Source organism: Pyrgilauda ruficollis, unplaced genomic scaffold (genome assembly GCF_017590135.1).
Source record: "Pyrgilauda ruficollis isolate IOZ18807 unplaced genomic scaffold, ASM1759013v1 scaffold13, whole genome shotgun sequence".
In the NCBI taxonomy this organism is placed as follows: domain Eukaryota; kingdom Metazoa; phylum Chordata; class Aves; order Passeriformes; family Passeridae; genus Pyrgilauda; species Pyrgilauda ruficollis.
In genome coordinates, this window is record NW_024511432.1 from 839,405 (window position 1) to 854,866 (window position 15,462).

The 15,462-nt window shown below is 49.7% G+C and overlaps 2 protein-coding genes across 2 annotated transcripts; one reads left to right on the forward strand and one right to left on the reverse strand.

Moving 5' to 3' along the window:
* Window positions 1–1,464: 1,464 nt before the first annotated feature.
* On the reverse strand, window positions 1,465–9,027 carry EMC8 (ER membrane protein complex subunit 8). The gene is made up of 5 exons (XM_041458992.1): window positions 8,735–9,027; window positions 4,922–4,998; window positions 3,416–3,485; window positions 2,853–2,947; window positions 1,465–2,146 (listed from the first exon to the last, which is right to left on the reverse strand). The coding sequence occupies exons 1-5, from the start codon at window positions 8,930–8,932 to the stop codon at window positions 1,987–1,989; spliced, it is 600 nt and encodes a 199-aa protein (XP_041314926.1). The 5' UTR covers window positions 8,933–9,027; the 3' UTR covers window positions 1,465–1,986.
* Window positions 9,028–11,185: 2,158 nt separating this feature from the next.
* On the forward strand, window positions 11,186–15,048 carry LOC121348945. The gene is made up of 4 exons (XM_041458968.1): window positions 11,186–11,224; window positions 11,698–11,777; window positions 13,825–13,982; window positions 14,783–15,048. Exons 1-4 carry the CDS (start codon window positions 11,186–11,188, stop codon window positions 14,917–14,919), a joined length of 414 nt encoding a protein of 137 aa, XP_041314902.1. The 3' UTR covers window positions 14,920–15,048.
* The last annotated feature ends 414 nt before the right edge of the window (window positions 15,049–15,462 follow it).

Below are 15,462 nucleotides of genomic sequence, written 5' to 3' on the forward strand. Positions count from 1 at the left end.
CTGAGCTTCTGCTGGTGGCAAAAAATCCCCATTTGAAAGCAAAGAGAAGAGTAAAAAAGGGGAAGACAAAGCACTAAAAGCTGCTCCCCTTCCAGCAGTGTGTCCCAGGTTAGTCACAGGGAATATTCCAGCAGGTTACACACTGAGGAGACAAACTGCCTAACAGGGGGAGCAGGATTAGCCTGAATTTGCATATTTATGATCAAAGCTTGATTAGGAGAAGCTGTTACAAAGAACAAGAAACACATTTCCTGTGGCTCAGGAGACTCAGCAGCTCCCTCTGACAACCCCAGAAGGGGAATCTGGCTAAGATAACGATCTGCCTCTGGAACAATACCTTGGATTTCACTGGGTGTTTGTACAAAGTCCTCTTCCTGCAGCCTGGGTGCTTTGCATTCTGCTCCGGGGATATCTTTTCCTACAGATATGGAGTGGAGCAGCCACTGGAATGTGTTATCTGGCTGGTTTGGGGAGCTAAATACATGTTTTCAGTCAACAAGTGAAAACATTTCCCTCTCCTGCAAGGCTGACTCAGCCTAGGGAAGGTTCTTGACTCGGTGCCAACCTCTTTGGTAATCACACCTCACCCGTGCACAGCAGGGAGATAAAAAACAAAGTGCCCAAAGCTTCCTCTCCTCCCTCCCACCTCACCCCGTGGAATCTCACCTGGAGGGAACTCCACGGCCTGGGGGCATCCAGGGTCTATTCCCTGCTGCAAATGGGATTTTAGCCTTGCCCCATCCCTCTCCAAGACCAGGAGTAAAACTTGGGCTTACTGACTCAAAATCGAGAGGTTCTGATAATTCCATTTTGAAATAAGCCCGGGTTGGATGGGGCTTGGAGCAACCTGGTCTTGGGGAGGGTGTCACTGCCCATGGAATGAGATGATCTCTAAGACCTTCCAACCCAAATTTTGCTATGATTTTAACACTGAGATTGGAGACAGGCAGACGTTTTGTGGAGATTTGGATCTTCCTTGTAACAACATTTCTGGACAGGAAGAGAAGGAAATCTGGAGGAATTGTTGCAGGCTGAGGCTGTGTTTAACTACAGTTAGGAGAGAGGCAACAAAGAGCTCTTCTAGGCTGGTATAAAGCTGCATTGTCCAGGAAACTTCTCCTTGGAAATAAATATTAATGGGAAATGAACTAGGCTGTTCCCAGACTCCCTGATTCCATGTACCTGGATCACGAGGAAAATGAGATCTGCTGATTAATACCCCCAAAAATGCACGAAATTAATACAGTATTTCACTACTGTAGACTCCATCTGCAGATTCAAACTCAGTAGTGTTCTTTCAGTCCTTTTTATAAATCATTTACTTTGGGTTTAACACATTCAAGCAGTAACTGTGCTTGCCAAGCCCACAGAGAGCAGGAATCACCAGATTATTTGGGAATACTGCTTTAAAACTCTCTGTCATGCTAAAGCACTGCAAAACAGGTGACACATGAGCATGGAACATCCTCAGCAGCTTGCATTTTACTGTGCCAAGAGAGTTACAATTGCAACCCAGGCCAGAAGAAACCATTCACCTCCCATTTGATCTATTTGCCCTTAAAATCTCTCACCTGAGGACAGGATTGATTTTTTTTTTTTTTTTTTTGGAAAGGTATTTCCAGAAATCATTAAAAAGTAACCTCTCTAAAGATTAGAAAAGCTGAAGTCAAAACTTTGGAATAGGAACAGTGAGGGCCAAGCAGAAGCAGTTCTGGTTTCCAAGGAATAGCAACATTCACTACAAGTGGGATGGCGTCCACGAGGACAGCTGGAAGTGACAGCTGGCAGCTCTTCCAGGGAATGTCACCACCAACATTCCGTGGCTTTACGGACACAGCACCGCGCCACAGGAGAGGCCACTCCTCTTTAATCAGTCAGCTTTCCACACAAGGTACTGAATATGAATTCTATTTACATTCAAAAATAGCATTTTTCTCTCTTCAGTACAGAGTGGGAATGCCCGTGGATTAGTCAGGAGGATCCCTCCTAGCACAGGTGCAGCACAGCTTTGTTGATCTCCGGGTTTGTCCAGTCGTTGCGGATGTCATCCAGGTGATTATCAAAATCCACCAGTGTCTCGTAGGACTTGCTGTCCAGCAGGGAGGCAGCGATTCGCTGGGCTTCCGTCCAGTCTTCACAGAAGTCACTAGGATGGAAAAGAGCCAGGAATCAGTTGGAATCTGCTGGAATCCTGGATGCTGAGAATTTTAAACTTTCTGTGCCGAAAGGCACAGACCCACAAGAGAATGCTGCAATGGACCTGAGGCCGTGGAACAGGATTCCAAAATTAATTGATAGTACTGGGATTACGGGTGTGGAGTTGGTAGAAAACTTAAAGTTTGGGATTTTAGAATATAAAAATAAATATGAAGAAAGATGGAGGTTTTAGGGTTTCTTCTTCTTTACCTTCTTCCTTCTTCTCCGTGGGTTTGGGTGATGTTTTGTAATTGGACAGGAAAGTCCACATTGTGGGCCCTTTGGGATCAGTTATTGGGTTAAAAGGGAAAATAATCTAGGTGTCCTTTCTTAATTGGATAGTTTAGTCTTAAAAGACCTTGTAACAAGAGATAGTTGGCCATTTTGTGGCTTCTAATGAAAGGCTGCTGAACTCATGGTTGTGAGACTGTTTCACTGATAAGAAATAATAAACTCCTGAGTCCAAATGTGAACTACTGTCTCAAGTGCCTCCAATCCAGACCCAGAGAAACTGACAGGAATCACCACAGAAAAACTTTAAATGAAGCCAGGCTGCAGAGACCTCACAAGGACAGCCTGGTTTTCCCCAAAGCCCATGGAGTTCCAAGAACAGCCTGTTTTTCCCCAAATTCCCGTGGAATTCCTGGTTCACTCACACGTGGGGGTCCTTGCACCTCCACTTGTTCTCGTGCAGCTCGTACACGTGGATGGCAGGCTCCACACACTCCATGGTGAACTTGGTGTTGTCAACCTGGGGTGGGACATAAACACCACCTCAGTCTCCTCCTCAGCATCCCAAGAGAAGAAATAAATCCCAAATCAGTTTGTAGAAACAGGGTATTCTACACCCACCCACTGTTTTACCCTCAAACTGACACATGTAAGCTGCCAGTGTCCTTTGTCACAGCAGTGAGGAGGCAAAGCCCAGTTTGTGACATTAAATATAAGAATTTAAGTTGCAGGAGGTGGGCTGGAGCAAGAAATTGCTGCCTGAACATGCAGAGAAAGCCCCCAGTTCTTCTGAGGTGGCAGAGAGCTCACCACAGTCTCTCTGTGAATTTACACAGTATTTCACTGCTTGTTTCATCTCCTCCCCAGAGCATTTAGGAGGGGAAGAGAAACTGAACTCCTCACGAAAGCAGCCAGAGAACAGCATTTCCCTGGTCCAGCAGCAGGCTCAGAACACACAGGGGGGTGTGAGGGGAAGGAAGTTCTTTACCATGATGAGCGCAGTGTCCGTGAAACCCTCGGCAATCCGGGAGGCCACTTTCTCTGCAACCTGGTTTGGGCTGGAGCAGAAAGGAAAAGGAACTGAGTGATGGGAGCCACAAGTTTCAGCTGAAAGCAGCAGGAAATGAGCTCAGAGAGATGTGAGAGTGACTCTGCGTGCTTGCAAACAGGAACAAGATAAAGGAGCTGATGCCACAGCTGATAGAAGGCTCTGCAGCACCTGAACTGGAGCTCAGCTGGGTTTAGGAATGGCTTTGGAATGACATGGAATCAACATTTGGTGGCCTCCTGTCTTCTTCCCCCAGATCAAAGACTCTGCCCTGGCAGGCATTTAAAAAAGAAATTGAGTTTTCTCCCCAGCCTGCACTGAAAACTTGTCCAAAATCAGATAACCTGTGACAACCTTTACCACGTTTCAAAGGTGACAATCTCTATGTGGTGCCACTTAATGTGGTGCCATTGACAATCTCTGTGTGGTGCCAGTTATCTTCAGAACTCAAACTGAACTTTCAAAAAACCATCAAGCCTGTGATATTCTTTCAAACCTCAAAGAGAAAAAACTGTAACTTCTCCTTAAAAATGTGTTCAGCAGATTTATAAGGAAAGGACAAATAATGCTTTTATCCTTAGAAGTCACAAGTGTTCCTTAAAAAACCTAATTGAGTCTGAATAGACATTAACAAATAACTGGAATCAGAGCATTGTGGAATGGTTTGGGTTGGGAGAGACCTTAAAGATCCTCTCATCCCATCCCCTGCCATGGGTGGGACACCTTCCACTACCCCAGGTTGCTCCAAGCCTCATCCAGCCTTGGACACTTCCAGGGATGGGGCATAACACTTTAAACAAGTTGCTCTTATTCTAATTAGTCCCAGTCCTGGATTTGTCCAACAGATAGAGGGGAAAACATGGAATACACAGATCTAAAATTAAAATGTGGCTCCACAGGAAGGTTCCTTATTGTTTAGTGAGTAATCTGAGTCAGCCAGCAGGGAAAAAAATGACTAATCCTGAGGAAGAGAAGTGATAAATAAGAGATATCACTGCCTGACTGACATCATCTTCCACTTCTTCACCACGTAAAAAACTGCTCTGAAAAAACTCAGTGACAATGAGGAAATTTAGAAAGAATCAGGTCACTCCTGACTTTCCATAAGATCCTGGGAGTCGCCAGACTTTCCAAGATCCATACTGCACGAGCAAACACTCTGCAGATTTTGGCTTTTTCCCTGACAACTGCAATTCAAGAAGCTGGCACTGGTTCAAAGAGTGGCCTTTTATAGCAGCCACGGGAGGAGAGCAGGGATTCTGCAAAGCCAGGACTTTCTGCACCTGACCAAAGGCCACATCCCGCAGCCCCACGGAGACAATGTGGAAGCAGCTGACAGTTGTCAGAGGGAATCACACACGCCTGATTTATGGGGATGATTGCTGCTGGCAGAGTCCAAGGTACGAGATAAAAGAGCAAACAGAAGGAAATATTGGCCCAACACACCTGGCATCTTTCACGCGTTCGTTCGCCTGGTAATATCCAGCTATCACGTAGCTGTTCTCCTTGCACCAGGAATCAATCTGGAAAAGCAATGGGAACAATAAATCCTAGGGGAAAAACCCACCAGGATCAAGAAAAAAAAAATAAAACAAGCCAGGATGAAGGAAATCTCATGGCTGTCCTGTAAATAAAGCGGTTGCTCCATTGCTGCCACGGGGTTCTTGAAATAAATCCATATTTCTGTCTGGTTGTGGGAGTGCTCGCAGTTGGGCTGATTGAGCTGGGATGGAGAAACCCAGCAGAGCATTTGGAGGATGATGGGAAGCATTAACCAAATGGAGCAAAAGAGCAAGGAGCTGTCTCAGTCAAAGCCTGGCCTAAATCCCAGTGACAGGACAATTCAACTCAGCCTGGAGAGGGGTTGGGTCTCACCCACCAATGCCCGGGACAATTTTCTGTCAGTGCTTACCTGCCAAGGCACTTCAGAGAATGCTGCCCTGTCCTTGCAGCAAGGTTTTACTGCTAATGTCCCATTTCTAGGGGAAAATGCCACCATTTGGGGCCTTCTTTAGAAAATAAAAGCTTGAGGTGAAAGGTGAATGTGAGGCAGAAGTTTGTCCCACTTAGCAGCTTCTCAACTGAGATAAAATTGTTTTCATTTGAGAGTTCTTCCTTATTTAACATCTCCGTGTAAATGCTTTACCAGATATACTTTTGGCATATAATTTACAAATTTTTGATTTGAACTTAGGTAGTTTTGTTGGTTGCTGCTTTTTAATTAAATGAATTGAAACACTGCTGCTCTTGCTGCTTTAAACTGGAGCTGAATTCCTCCTGCTGAGTCTGACTTTGAAAATATCTATCTATATATATACATGGTATCTATATATATATATATGATGTTTTTTATTAGAATTGAGGATATCCAGTCAGCAAAACACAAAGACAGAAGGGGAGGAAGCAGCTCGAATTTTCCTTTGCAGTCCCTAGAGAGCACGGCCTCAAAAAACCTTCCCCAGCTCTATTAAAAAGGCCTCCAAAAATACATCTGGTGCTGACCTGTGGCATCCTGGGAGTCAAATCAATCTCATTTTCAGCAATAATTATTGTATTAGACTGCAGAACCAACCAAACAAAGCAGCCATGTGAATAATCCAAGGGATGACAAGGATTTAAGTGATAAAAAAAAAAAGCTGTGCAGCCCTGCAAGAGCTGCTGTTTCAATTCCAAACCCATTTTGAGGGCTTAGGACTCTGGTTTTAATTGTTAGTGGTTTGAAAGCTTGGCATTAGAGCCAGCAGCCCAGGCAGTAAAATTAATAATAATTATTAAAAAAATCCCCAACTCCATCCATTTAAAAATTAAAAACCGCAGTCCTAAATCCATTTTTGTTCCCTACCAAAAATTGTCTTGAAAAGATTGAAGAGAATGATTTTAAGTTCTCACTTTCCTAACTGGTAATTAAAAATTGCTTCTGCATAAAACAAAGGGTGGAAAAAAATCCCATTTTGGAACGAAAGCTGTTTCCAGCTGTAATTTCCAAGCTCAGCACTGTTCCCACAGGTATCCTACAGCAATTAGCTCCTGTTAGAAATATCAGAAATATTTTTAATGTTAGAAATATTTTTAATGGTAGAAATATTCTCAATGTTAGAAATATTTTTAGCATTAGAAATATTTCTAATGGTAGAAATATTTTTAATATTAGAAATATTTTTAGTCACATCCAGTCCTGCCAAGGAAAAATCCAAAGTGGCTTTGGTTTGCTGCAGCCACCAGGGCTGGAAAACCCTGGGAGGAGGAGGAGGAGGAGGAGGAAAAGGAGGAGGAGGAGCCGTTCCAGGAGAGGGAAGTGCTCCTCGGTTTCTCCTTTTTGGAGCTGTGGTTGTAAAACCACATCAATTAGCAGAGAAATTCAGAGGCTCGAGTGCAACTTAATTCACTTTTTCTTCATGACTCTGGCTTGGGGAAGGATTTCAGAGTGCAAATTAAACACAGGAGCTGCTGCTCTGCCCTCTGGAGCTGCCAGCCTCGGGAAATCAGAGGGTCCTGGAATGTCCTGAGCTGGGAGGGACCCTCAATCCAACACCCCAAAATCCCTCCCCGTGCCTGGCAGCGCTGTCCAAACGCTCCTGGAGCTCTGGGACTTTAGGAATGTGAACATTCCCTGGGGAATTCAGTGCCCAACCACCCTCCGGAGGTGCTGTTTGGGGTATCTTGGGTTTTTTCATTCCTTGTACTCCCTAAAAGTTTTAGGAGGCAAAGCCACAAAGTCTGGAAGTCCCTCCTCCATTTTGTACCTTTTTGCTGCCATCCCATTCTGGGATGACTCAGGGCAGGGAAGAGGAGGTGGAACTTGGGGGGTTGGCTCCAAAACCCCTCCCACAGGGCCACCTCCACCAAGAATCAGCAATAATTGAGCTTGGGAAGGAGCAGATCCCACTAAATCCTGACACAGCTGTGAAACCCTTCAGGAATGGAGCTGCTTTGCTACAAAAATGGAGTTTAAGCACCCTGATCTCCCTGATTTATTCTGGATCCACACTCCAGCTCGTACAGAAGATGCGGGATCACCTCCTTCCAACCTTTTCCGTGAGAAAATCCAATTTTCACAGCTGCTCTGACAGGATTTACTGACACCTTTGCCTTTGTTTAAACCCAGAACAGCAGCAAAAGGCCCTGGGCTCTTGTAAAATTCTGGTTTTTAAAGGGTCACAGCAGTGGCTCTGAACCACACAGAGCCCTAATTATTGTGGGAAACACCAGGAGTTTCCAATCTTTACCTTTCTGTACCAAAACCTGGGAGTAAATAAGTAAAGTCCTGCCATTGCTTTGGCTCTGGGAAAATTTTCTTGCTGCAGATGTTGCAAGAAACAGGATTTATTTCCTAATAATCTGATCCTGCTGCAAGAGTTGCACTAAAAAGCTGCACTGAAGGCCTAAATTACCAAAATTCAGTGTCACAAACCCTGTGGAAAGACATTTAATTCTGATTTAATGAAAACACTGTGCTCAGTGCTACTCCCACACTGGTGTAAATATATTTAAAATGATACATTTGGGGTGTTTAATGGTAAAAGTAACTGGTCAGGGCTCAGGCTCAGCTCCTGTCCTGTGCCTCTGGCTGCATTTCATCATTTTAGGCTCCACAAAGATGTCAACATTGCCATGGCATCATCTCAGCTGCAGAAAACTGGAATTCATTTAGGAGTAACTGGAATTTGTTTCCAAATAAAATCTTTACTGGGATGAAAAACACTGAGGGAAACATTAAAGACGAGTCTGGAGGAACCAGAAATTTGTTCTTTTTAATGGCATCAAGAAGGGATGGATCTTGTTTTGCTCACAGTCATGTAATAATGGGATGGTTTGGGTTGGAGGGGCTCATCCCGTTCCATCTTCCACCATCCCAGGCTGCTCCAAACCCCATCCAGCCTGGCCTTGGGCACTGCCAGGGATCCAGGGGCAGCCACAGCTGCTCTGGGCACTCTGTGCCAGGGCCTCATCACCCTCCAGGGAATAATTCCTTCCCAAAATCCCACCTTAGTCATCCTCTGGCAGTGGGAAGCCATTCCCCGTGTCCTGTCCCTCCATCCCTTGTCCCCAGTCTCTCTCCAGCTCTCCTGGAGCCCCTCCAGGCCGTGGCAGGGCTCTGAGCTCTCCCTGGATCCTTCTCCTCCCCATGTGAGCATCCCCACCTCTCCCACCAGAATTCCCCCAGTTTTTGGAGCATTTCCACACCGCGCCCTCCCCGGGCACCCCCAGCACGGCCCCAACACCTCCCTGGACCCCCGCACCCCTGCGGGAACGCCTCACCAGGGTCAGGGCCACCTCCAGCATGGGGGCGAGCGCCAGCGTGCCGTGGAAGAGCGGGATGCAATCCACGAACAGCGCGGGCTGCGGCGGCCGCGGGGCCGGCGGCCGCTCGGCCACCAGCAGCCCGTTGACGGCGCAGTGCGGGTACTTGGCGCCGTGCAGCACCATCTTGCAGTAAGCCTGCGTGGTCAGCTTCATGGTGCCGAGCCCCGGCCGCGGTCCGGCCCGGTCCGGCCCGGTGCGGCCCCGCTCCCCGCCCAGCGCCGCTCCCCGCCCGCCGCCGAGCGCCGCCGGCTGTCGGGAAGCGCCGCCAAGCGCGGCCGGCTTTGCGACAGCGATTTGGGGTGGATTTGGGGTGGATTTGGGGTGGATTTGGGGTGTGGGAGGATCCCGAAAGTGCGGGAGGATCCCGAAAATCTGTGGGGTGGGGGTGCGGGGTGAGCGGGGAGGGCTGGGGGAGTTCGGAACCACAGGGGGGAAAAAGCTCTGGGATGGTGGGGTGGGAAATGATGTCTGGGATAATCGTGTGGGAAAAACCTGTGGGAAAAGATCTCTGGGAAAAGATCTCTGGGATCCTGAGGTGGGAAGTGATGTCTGGGATAATCGTGTGGGAAAAGAGCTCTGGGAAAAGATCTCTGGGAGCATGGGGTGGGAAAAACTCTGGGAAACAATGTCTGGGAAAAGATCTCTGGGATCTTAATGTGGGAAAAACATCTGGGATAATGGGGTTGGAAAAGATCTCTAGGAAAAGATCTCTGGGACCATTGTGTGGGAAAAACCTCTGGGATCATGGGGTTGGAAAAGATCTCTGGGATCATCGTGTGGGAAAAACCTCTGGGATAATGGGGTTGGAAAAGATCTCTAGGAAAAGATCTCTGGGACCATTGTGTGGGAAAAACCTCTGGGATCATGGGGTTGGAAAAGATCTCTGGGATCATCGTGTGGGAAAAACCTCTGGGATAATGGGGTTGGAAAAGATCTCTAGGAAAAGATCTCTGGGATCTTAATGTGGGAAAAACATCTGGGATAATGGGGTTGGAAAAGATCTCTGGGAAAAGATCTCTGGGATCATCGTGTGGGAAAAATCTTCTGGGATTGTCAGGTTGGAAAAGATCTTTGGGATCATTGTGTGGGAAAAACCTCTGAGATCATTGGATTGGAAATGATCTCTGGGATCATCGTGTGGGAAAAACCTCTGAGATCGTTGGATTGGAAATGATCTCTGGGATTGTCGGGTTGGAAATGATCTCTGGGATCATCGTGTGGGAAAAATCTTCTGGGATTGTCAGGTTGGAAAAGATCTTTGGGATCATTGTGTGGGAAAAACCTGTGGCATCATCGTGCGGGAAAAGATTTCTGGGATCATCAGGTTGGGAAGGATCTCCGGGATCGTTGGGTTGGAAAGGATCTCCGGGATCATTGGGTTGGGAAGGATCTCCGGGATCATCGGGTTGGGAAGGATCTCCGGGATCGTTGGGTTGGGAAGGATCTCCGGGATCGTTGGGTTGGGAAGGATCTCCGGGATCGTTGGGTTGGGAAGGATCTCCGGGATCGTTGGGTTGGAAAGGATCTCTGGGATCATCGGGTTGGAAAGGATCTCTGGGATCGTCGGGTTGGAAAGGATCTCCGGGATGCTGCCGTCCAGCCTGCGGCCCGTCCCCTCCGTGTCCCTGTGAATCGCAGATGGCTCGGCTTGGAAAGGCCCTAAAGATCCTCCATTCCCACCCCTGACACCTTTCCCTGGCCCAGGCCGCTCCGAGCCTGCCCCTGGGCACTTCCAGGGATGCGGCATCCCAAACAATAAAGGAAAAAGGGTTTTTGAATAAAGTGAGTCCGGTGACGCCTCGGCCGCGTTTGCCCCGGCTGGCGCTGGTGTTTTCCATCCCCTCGGTGTTTTCCATCCTGCTCTGGCCGCTCTGGGCTCCAGACCTGGAACCTCCGGGCCCTCACAGGACACTGAGGGGCTGGAGCGTGGCCAGGGAAGGGAACGGGGCTGGGAATGGGCTGGGGAAAGGTGGGGATGGGGCACAGGTGGGACTCGATGATCCCGGAGCTCTTTCCCACCCTCAGACATCCCGGGATTTTGGGAATGCGGGATAAACCTCCAGCGGCGGTCCGCCCGCATCCCATCAGCCCCCGCGCGGGGCCGCTCCGGCCCGGCCCGCTCGCTGCCCCGCGCTCCCGGCGTGCCCCGCGCTTCCGGCCGCGGCTCCTTCCGGTCCCGCCAGCCGTAGAGGACGGTCGCCAGGTCGTGGGGCCGGGCCGGGCCCGGAGGAGCCCGGGGCCGGGCTGGGAGGGGGCTGGGAGGGGGCTGGGAGGGAGAACGGAGCCCCCCCGCCATCCCTATCCACGGCCGGGCTGGCGCGGCAGCGCGGGTTGGGGGTTGCGGGGAGGGCTGTGATGGGGCAGCGCTGCGACCCCTCCCGCGGGGTCTGTCAGCGGTGTCGCGACATGTCGGGCGGGACTGAGGTGACAGGCAGGGAGGGCAAGGTCAGGGGCAGACAGAGGGTCCTGGCGGGAGCTTGCGCGGCTTTGGGCCGGGCTGGGGTCAGCGGAGGATCCGGGATCCCGTGTGGGTGGGAATCCCTTGTCGGGATCCCGCCCTTCCCGGGGATGCTCCCTGCTCGGGGGTCGCTGCAGTGACCCTGGGATGTGCTTGGTGCTCCAGGAACGGTTTATTTTGGAATTTCAGCGTCCTAGAAGGGTGGTTTAAATAAGCCAATGTCCTTTGCCTCCAGTGCAGGAGGCTCGGGTTAAAAACAGGGAGAGAAAGGCTCATCCAGATCGGTTTAGTGGGAGAACATCCTCCTAAATCTCCTCTCCAGCATGGAGTGGTGTGCTGCCCCCTGGAGAAGGAGCAGGAAATCTTTAGGCTGTATTTTTTTTTTTTTTTAATATATAAACTCGTGGGGAAATGTTCTTATTTCACCCCGGGCCCTGACTGTTGCTGCCTGCCCCTGCAGGATGTTGGCTTCCAGAGTGTTCAGCCTGGTCGGGAGGAGATCCATCTCCACCTCCCTGTGCCTCAGGGCACATGGACACGGTGGGTCGGGGGGAGTAAAACACAGCCTGGAGGGGGGAGTTCAGAAATCTGCCCTGGGTGGGCTGTGGGTGAGGGCAGGGTTGGGATGGAGGGAGGTGGCAGGAATGACAGCCATGGGATCATCCAGGTGGGAGGAAGCTGCAAGGTCACCAAGTCCCAGCTGTGCCCAATCCCCACCTTGTCCCCAGCCCAGAGCTCTGAGTGCCACCTCAGGAATTCCTGGGACACCTCCAGGGATGGGCACTCCAAACTTCAATCCCTGAGCCCCCCTTTCCACGGGGAAATTCCTGCTGCTGTCCACCCTGAGCCTGTCCTGGCCCAGCCTGAGGCCGTTCCCTCTGCTCCTGTCCCTGTTCCCTCCTGGCAGGAGCTGTGCAGAGCCAGCAGGGCCCCCCTGAGCTCCTTTTGTCCCCCCAGCTGCCCCTGGATCCCTGGGAGAGTGGGAGGTGTCCCTCCATGGGATGGGATGATCTTTAAGGCCCTTCCCAATCCATCCCAAACCCTTCTGCAATTCCATTTTCATGCTGGCAGCGCAGCATTTCTCCTGAGCCCTTCCACCCCTTCCTGCAGTGCTGCACCTTTGCACTGCTGGCTTCTGGCTTGGGACCAGGCAGAGCTCTGTGTAACCACTGTCCCTGTGTCCCTGTGTGTCACTATCCCTGTCCCTGTATGTGTGTGTGTCCCTGTGTCTGTCCCTTTGTCTGTCCCTGCATCTGTCCATGTGTGTCCCCCCCGTGTCTGTTCCCGTGTCCCCATATGTGTCTCCCTCTGTGTGTCCCTGTGTGTGTCCCTGCATCTGTCTCTGTGTGTGTCCCCGTGTCTGTCCCTGTGTCCCTGCATCTGTCCCTGTGCGTGTCCCTGCGTCTGTCCCTGTGTCTGTCCCCATGTCTATCCCCATGCATGTCCCTGTGTCTGTCCCTGCATCTGTCTCTGTGTGTGTCCCCGTTCCACCAGCCCCTGTCCAGCCTGGCCCTGGGCACTGCCAGGGATCCAGGGCACCTGTGCCAGGGCCTGCCCACCCTCACAGGGAGCAACTCCTTCCCAAAATCCCACCTAAACCCACTCAGCTCAAAGCCATTCCCTTTGTTTTGGCACTCCACGCCCTTGTCAGAAGTCTTGACAGATTTTTGTTGCAGGCCATGCTTGGAACAGCTCTTAATCCTTGTTTTTCCCTCTGTCTGTGAGCAGAGCTGATCCATGTAGGAATGTTCTTAATTATGATGGAGCTCTTTGTGTGCACACATGTGGACATCCATGATTTTTATTCCCAAGATCTTGGGTGCTGTTACAAAGCATGCAGGGCCCTGCTGCGGCTTCTGTTCCATATCTGAGGTCACATTCAGCCATTCCTTCCTCTTCCAGAAACCAAGTAATAATAATAATAATAATTAATAATCAGATTTATTTCTTGATTCCCATCTGCTTTCAGCCAGCCAGGAAAAAAAAAAAAATCTCTTCAGTACAACACCGTGCCATTGTCAGTCCTGCTGGGTGAAGTGAGCCCCAAACACAAACGTGGATCTGAATGTTAATAACCACTGACCTTGGCATGAACCAAATTCCACCCTGTGAAGGCTCCCTGTGGGTGTTTTGACTTGCAAATAAAATTGCCTCATCTTTTCTAACTGCTGTTATGTTATGAAGGGAGAACCTGATCTGGGAAAGGTTTAAAACAGGAATTGTTCCAAATTTTCTGTTGCTTTGGATTTTGAATTCCTGCGGATTTCAGTGGCAGCTGAGCTCGAAACATTCCTGTTGGAATTATTTGTGCTATGAAGCTTTGGGGTCAATAACCACACTGGGAATTGGAGGGGAGGAAGGAGAACTCCCAGTTTTCCTTCTTTCAGGTCTATACTGTAATCTGTGCCCAATTTAGGATAATCTGTAAAATGGAGACTAAAATTGATGTGGGGGTGAAACAACTGATTGGCTTTGGTGTGTGCCACACCTAATTTAACATCCATCCCCTTTTGGGCAGCCTCAGGCTTTGTTCACCTCCCTCTGCAGACTTCTGGTCACCTGAAAATCCCAGGAAAAGATAAAAGAGGGGATTTGATACTTTTTTTTCCCCAGTGTATCGGATAAAATTCAACGAGACCTACGCAGAGATGAAAAAAGGGACAAACGAGTGGAAAACCATCCTGGGGGGAGTTCTGTTCTTCCTTGGTCTCACTGGACTCGTCCTCATCTGGCAGAAGCACTTCAGTAAGTAACTCTTCCATGGAGAGTGGGATCAGGAGATGCCTGATGGGAATTCTGTGGGGCCAGGATGGTTTATGGAACAGCCAGAACAGGGGATTCCATTGTCTGTTAGTCCCTGAAAACTCCATCCTGGAGCTGTAACTCGTGGGGATGTAGCAGAAATACTCAGGAAGCTGACTCAGAGAAATTTGGGAGGACAGGAAATGGAAGGGAATGAGTGGTGAGATTCCTGATCCCAGAGCTTCCCCTCTTTTGCTGCCTTGGGTAGTGAACATTTGGGTTTCTGCCACGTTTGGCTGCCTTCCCAGCTAAGGATTCAGCCTCCAGGGAGCCTCCAGCTGCCGGGAGGCAGAGCAGCAGTTAAAGGAGCTGCTCCCTGCCTTGAGGCTCCCAAAAATAGGAAAGCAGGAAGCTGTGATCTTGGTGATGGAGGAAACCACTGGAGAATCCATGTGGGAGTGTGGTTTGAGCTGGATGCTGCAGATGCTGCGTGCAGGGAGTGGAGATTGGAACAGATGACAGAATCACGGGCTGGTTTGGGTTGGAAGGGATCTTGAAGATGATCCCATTCCACCTCCATCCATGGCCAGGGACACTTCCCACTGTCCCAGGTTTCTCCAAACCCCATCCAGCCTTGCCTTGGACACTTGTAGGGGCAGCCACAGCTTCTCTGGGGCAACCTGCTCCATTGGGATAACTTCAGCGGGGGGAAAATCCCTTTTATTAGCAAAACTTAGCCCAAAATTCCCAACTTGCTGAGGTGGCATGAGGACATAATTCCCTAATTCCCTCCCATCCTGCAGTGTACGGCCCTGTCCCGCACACCTTCTCCGACGAGTGGCTGTCAGCTCAGACCAAGAGGATGTTGGACATGAGGGTTAACCCCGTGCAGGGCATCACAGCCCAGTGGGATTTTGACAAGAACGAATGGAAGAAATAAAGCAACTCAGTGGAACCTGCTCTGCTTGAATATGAAATGATTCCATCACCCGTGTGTGACCTCGTTGCTTGTTGTACTGGAACACCCTCTGCACCTCCAGAAATGCTAATAAATGTCTGGTTAACTTGAGAGCTGCCTGTTGCTGGTCTCTGGGTGGGTTTCTTGGGGTGGAACGTTGGGTACCTGATCAAGATTTGCTGCCTGCCTTAATGTTTTCAGGGCTAAGAAAGCTGCTGCCAAATTTCTCCCTTAGCTGAGCTGGTGTCTCCTGGACCCTGCAGGTTTTTAACAGCTCTTACTCCCTGTTTTTCCCAGTGTCTGTGAGCAGAGCTGATCCCCGAAGGAATTTTCTGAATTATGATGGAGCTCCTTGTGTGCCCACACATGGGCATCCATGATTTTTATTCCCAAGATCTTTGGTCCCTCTGATCCCTGCCCCTCTAAAGCCTAAACCAAGTTTGGACTTAAGTTTGCCTGATGGGACAGGAAACCATCAGGAAATGGATGTTGTGGTTTAGGAGCTGTGGTGGGCTGTTGCTGGCC

What these genes read in the sequence shown, in the direction of transcription:
- EMC8 (XM_041458992.1), bottom strand. Translation starts at nt 8,932, where the DNA reads ATGAAGCTGACCACGCAGGCTTACTGCAAGATGGTGCTGCACGGCGCC. An exon ending in CGGACACTGCGCTCATCATG is followed by an intron (nt 2,948 to 3,415) that starts GTAAAGAACTTC and finishes GTCCCACCCCAG; the next exon opens with GTTGACAACACCAAGTTCAC. An exon ending in AGGTGCAAGGACCCCCACGT is followed by an intron (nt 2,147 to 2,852) that starts GTGAGTGAACCA and finishes TTTCCATCCTAG; the next exon opens with TGACTTCTGTGAAGACTGGA.
- LOC121348945 (XM_041458968.1), top strand. Translation starts at nt 11,186, where the DNA reads ATGTCGGGCGGGACTGAGGTGACAGGCAGGGAGGGCAAG. An exon ending in TGACAGGCAGGGAGGGCAAG is followed by an intron (nt 11,225 to 11,697) that starts GTCAGGGGCAGA and finishes CTGCCCCTGCAG; the next exon opens with GATGTTGGCTTCCAGAGTGT. An exon ending in CATCTGGCAGAAGCACTTCA is followed by an intron (nt 13,983 to 14,782) that starts GTAAGTAACTCT and finishes CCCATCCTGCAG; the next exon opens with TGTACGGCCCTGTCCCGCAC.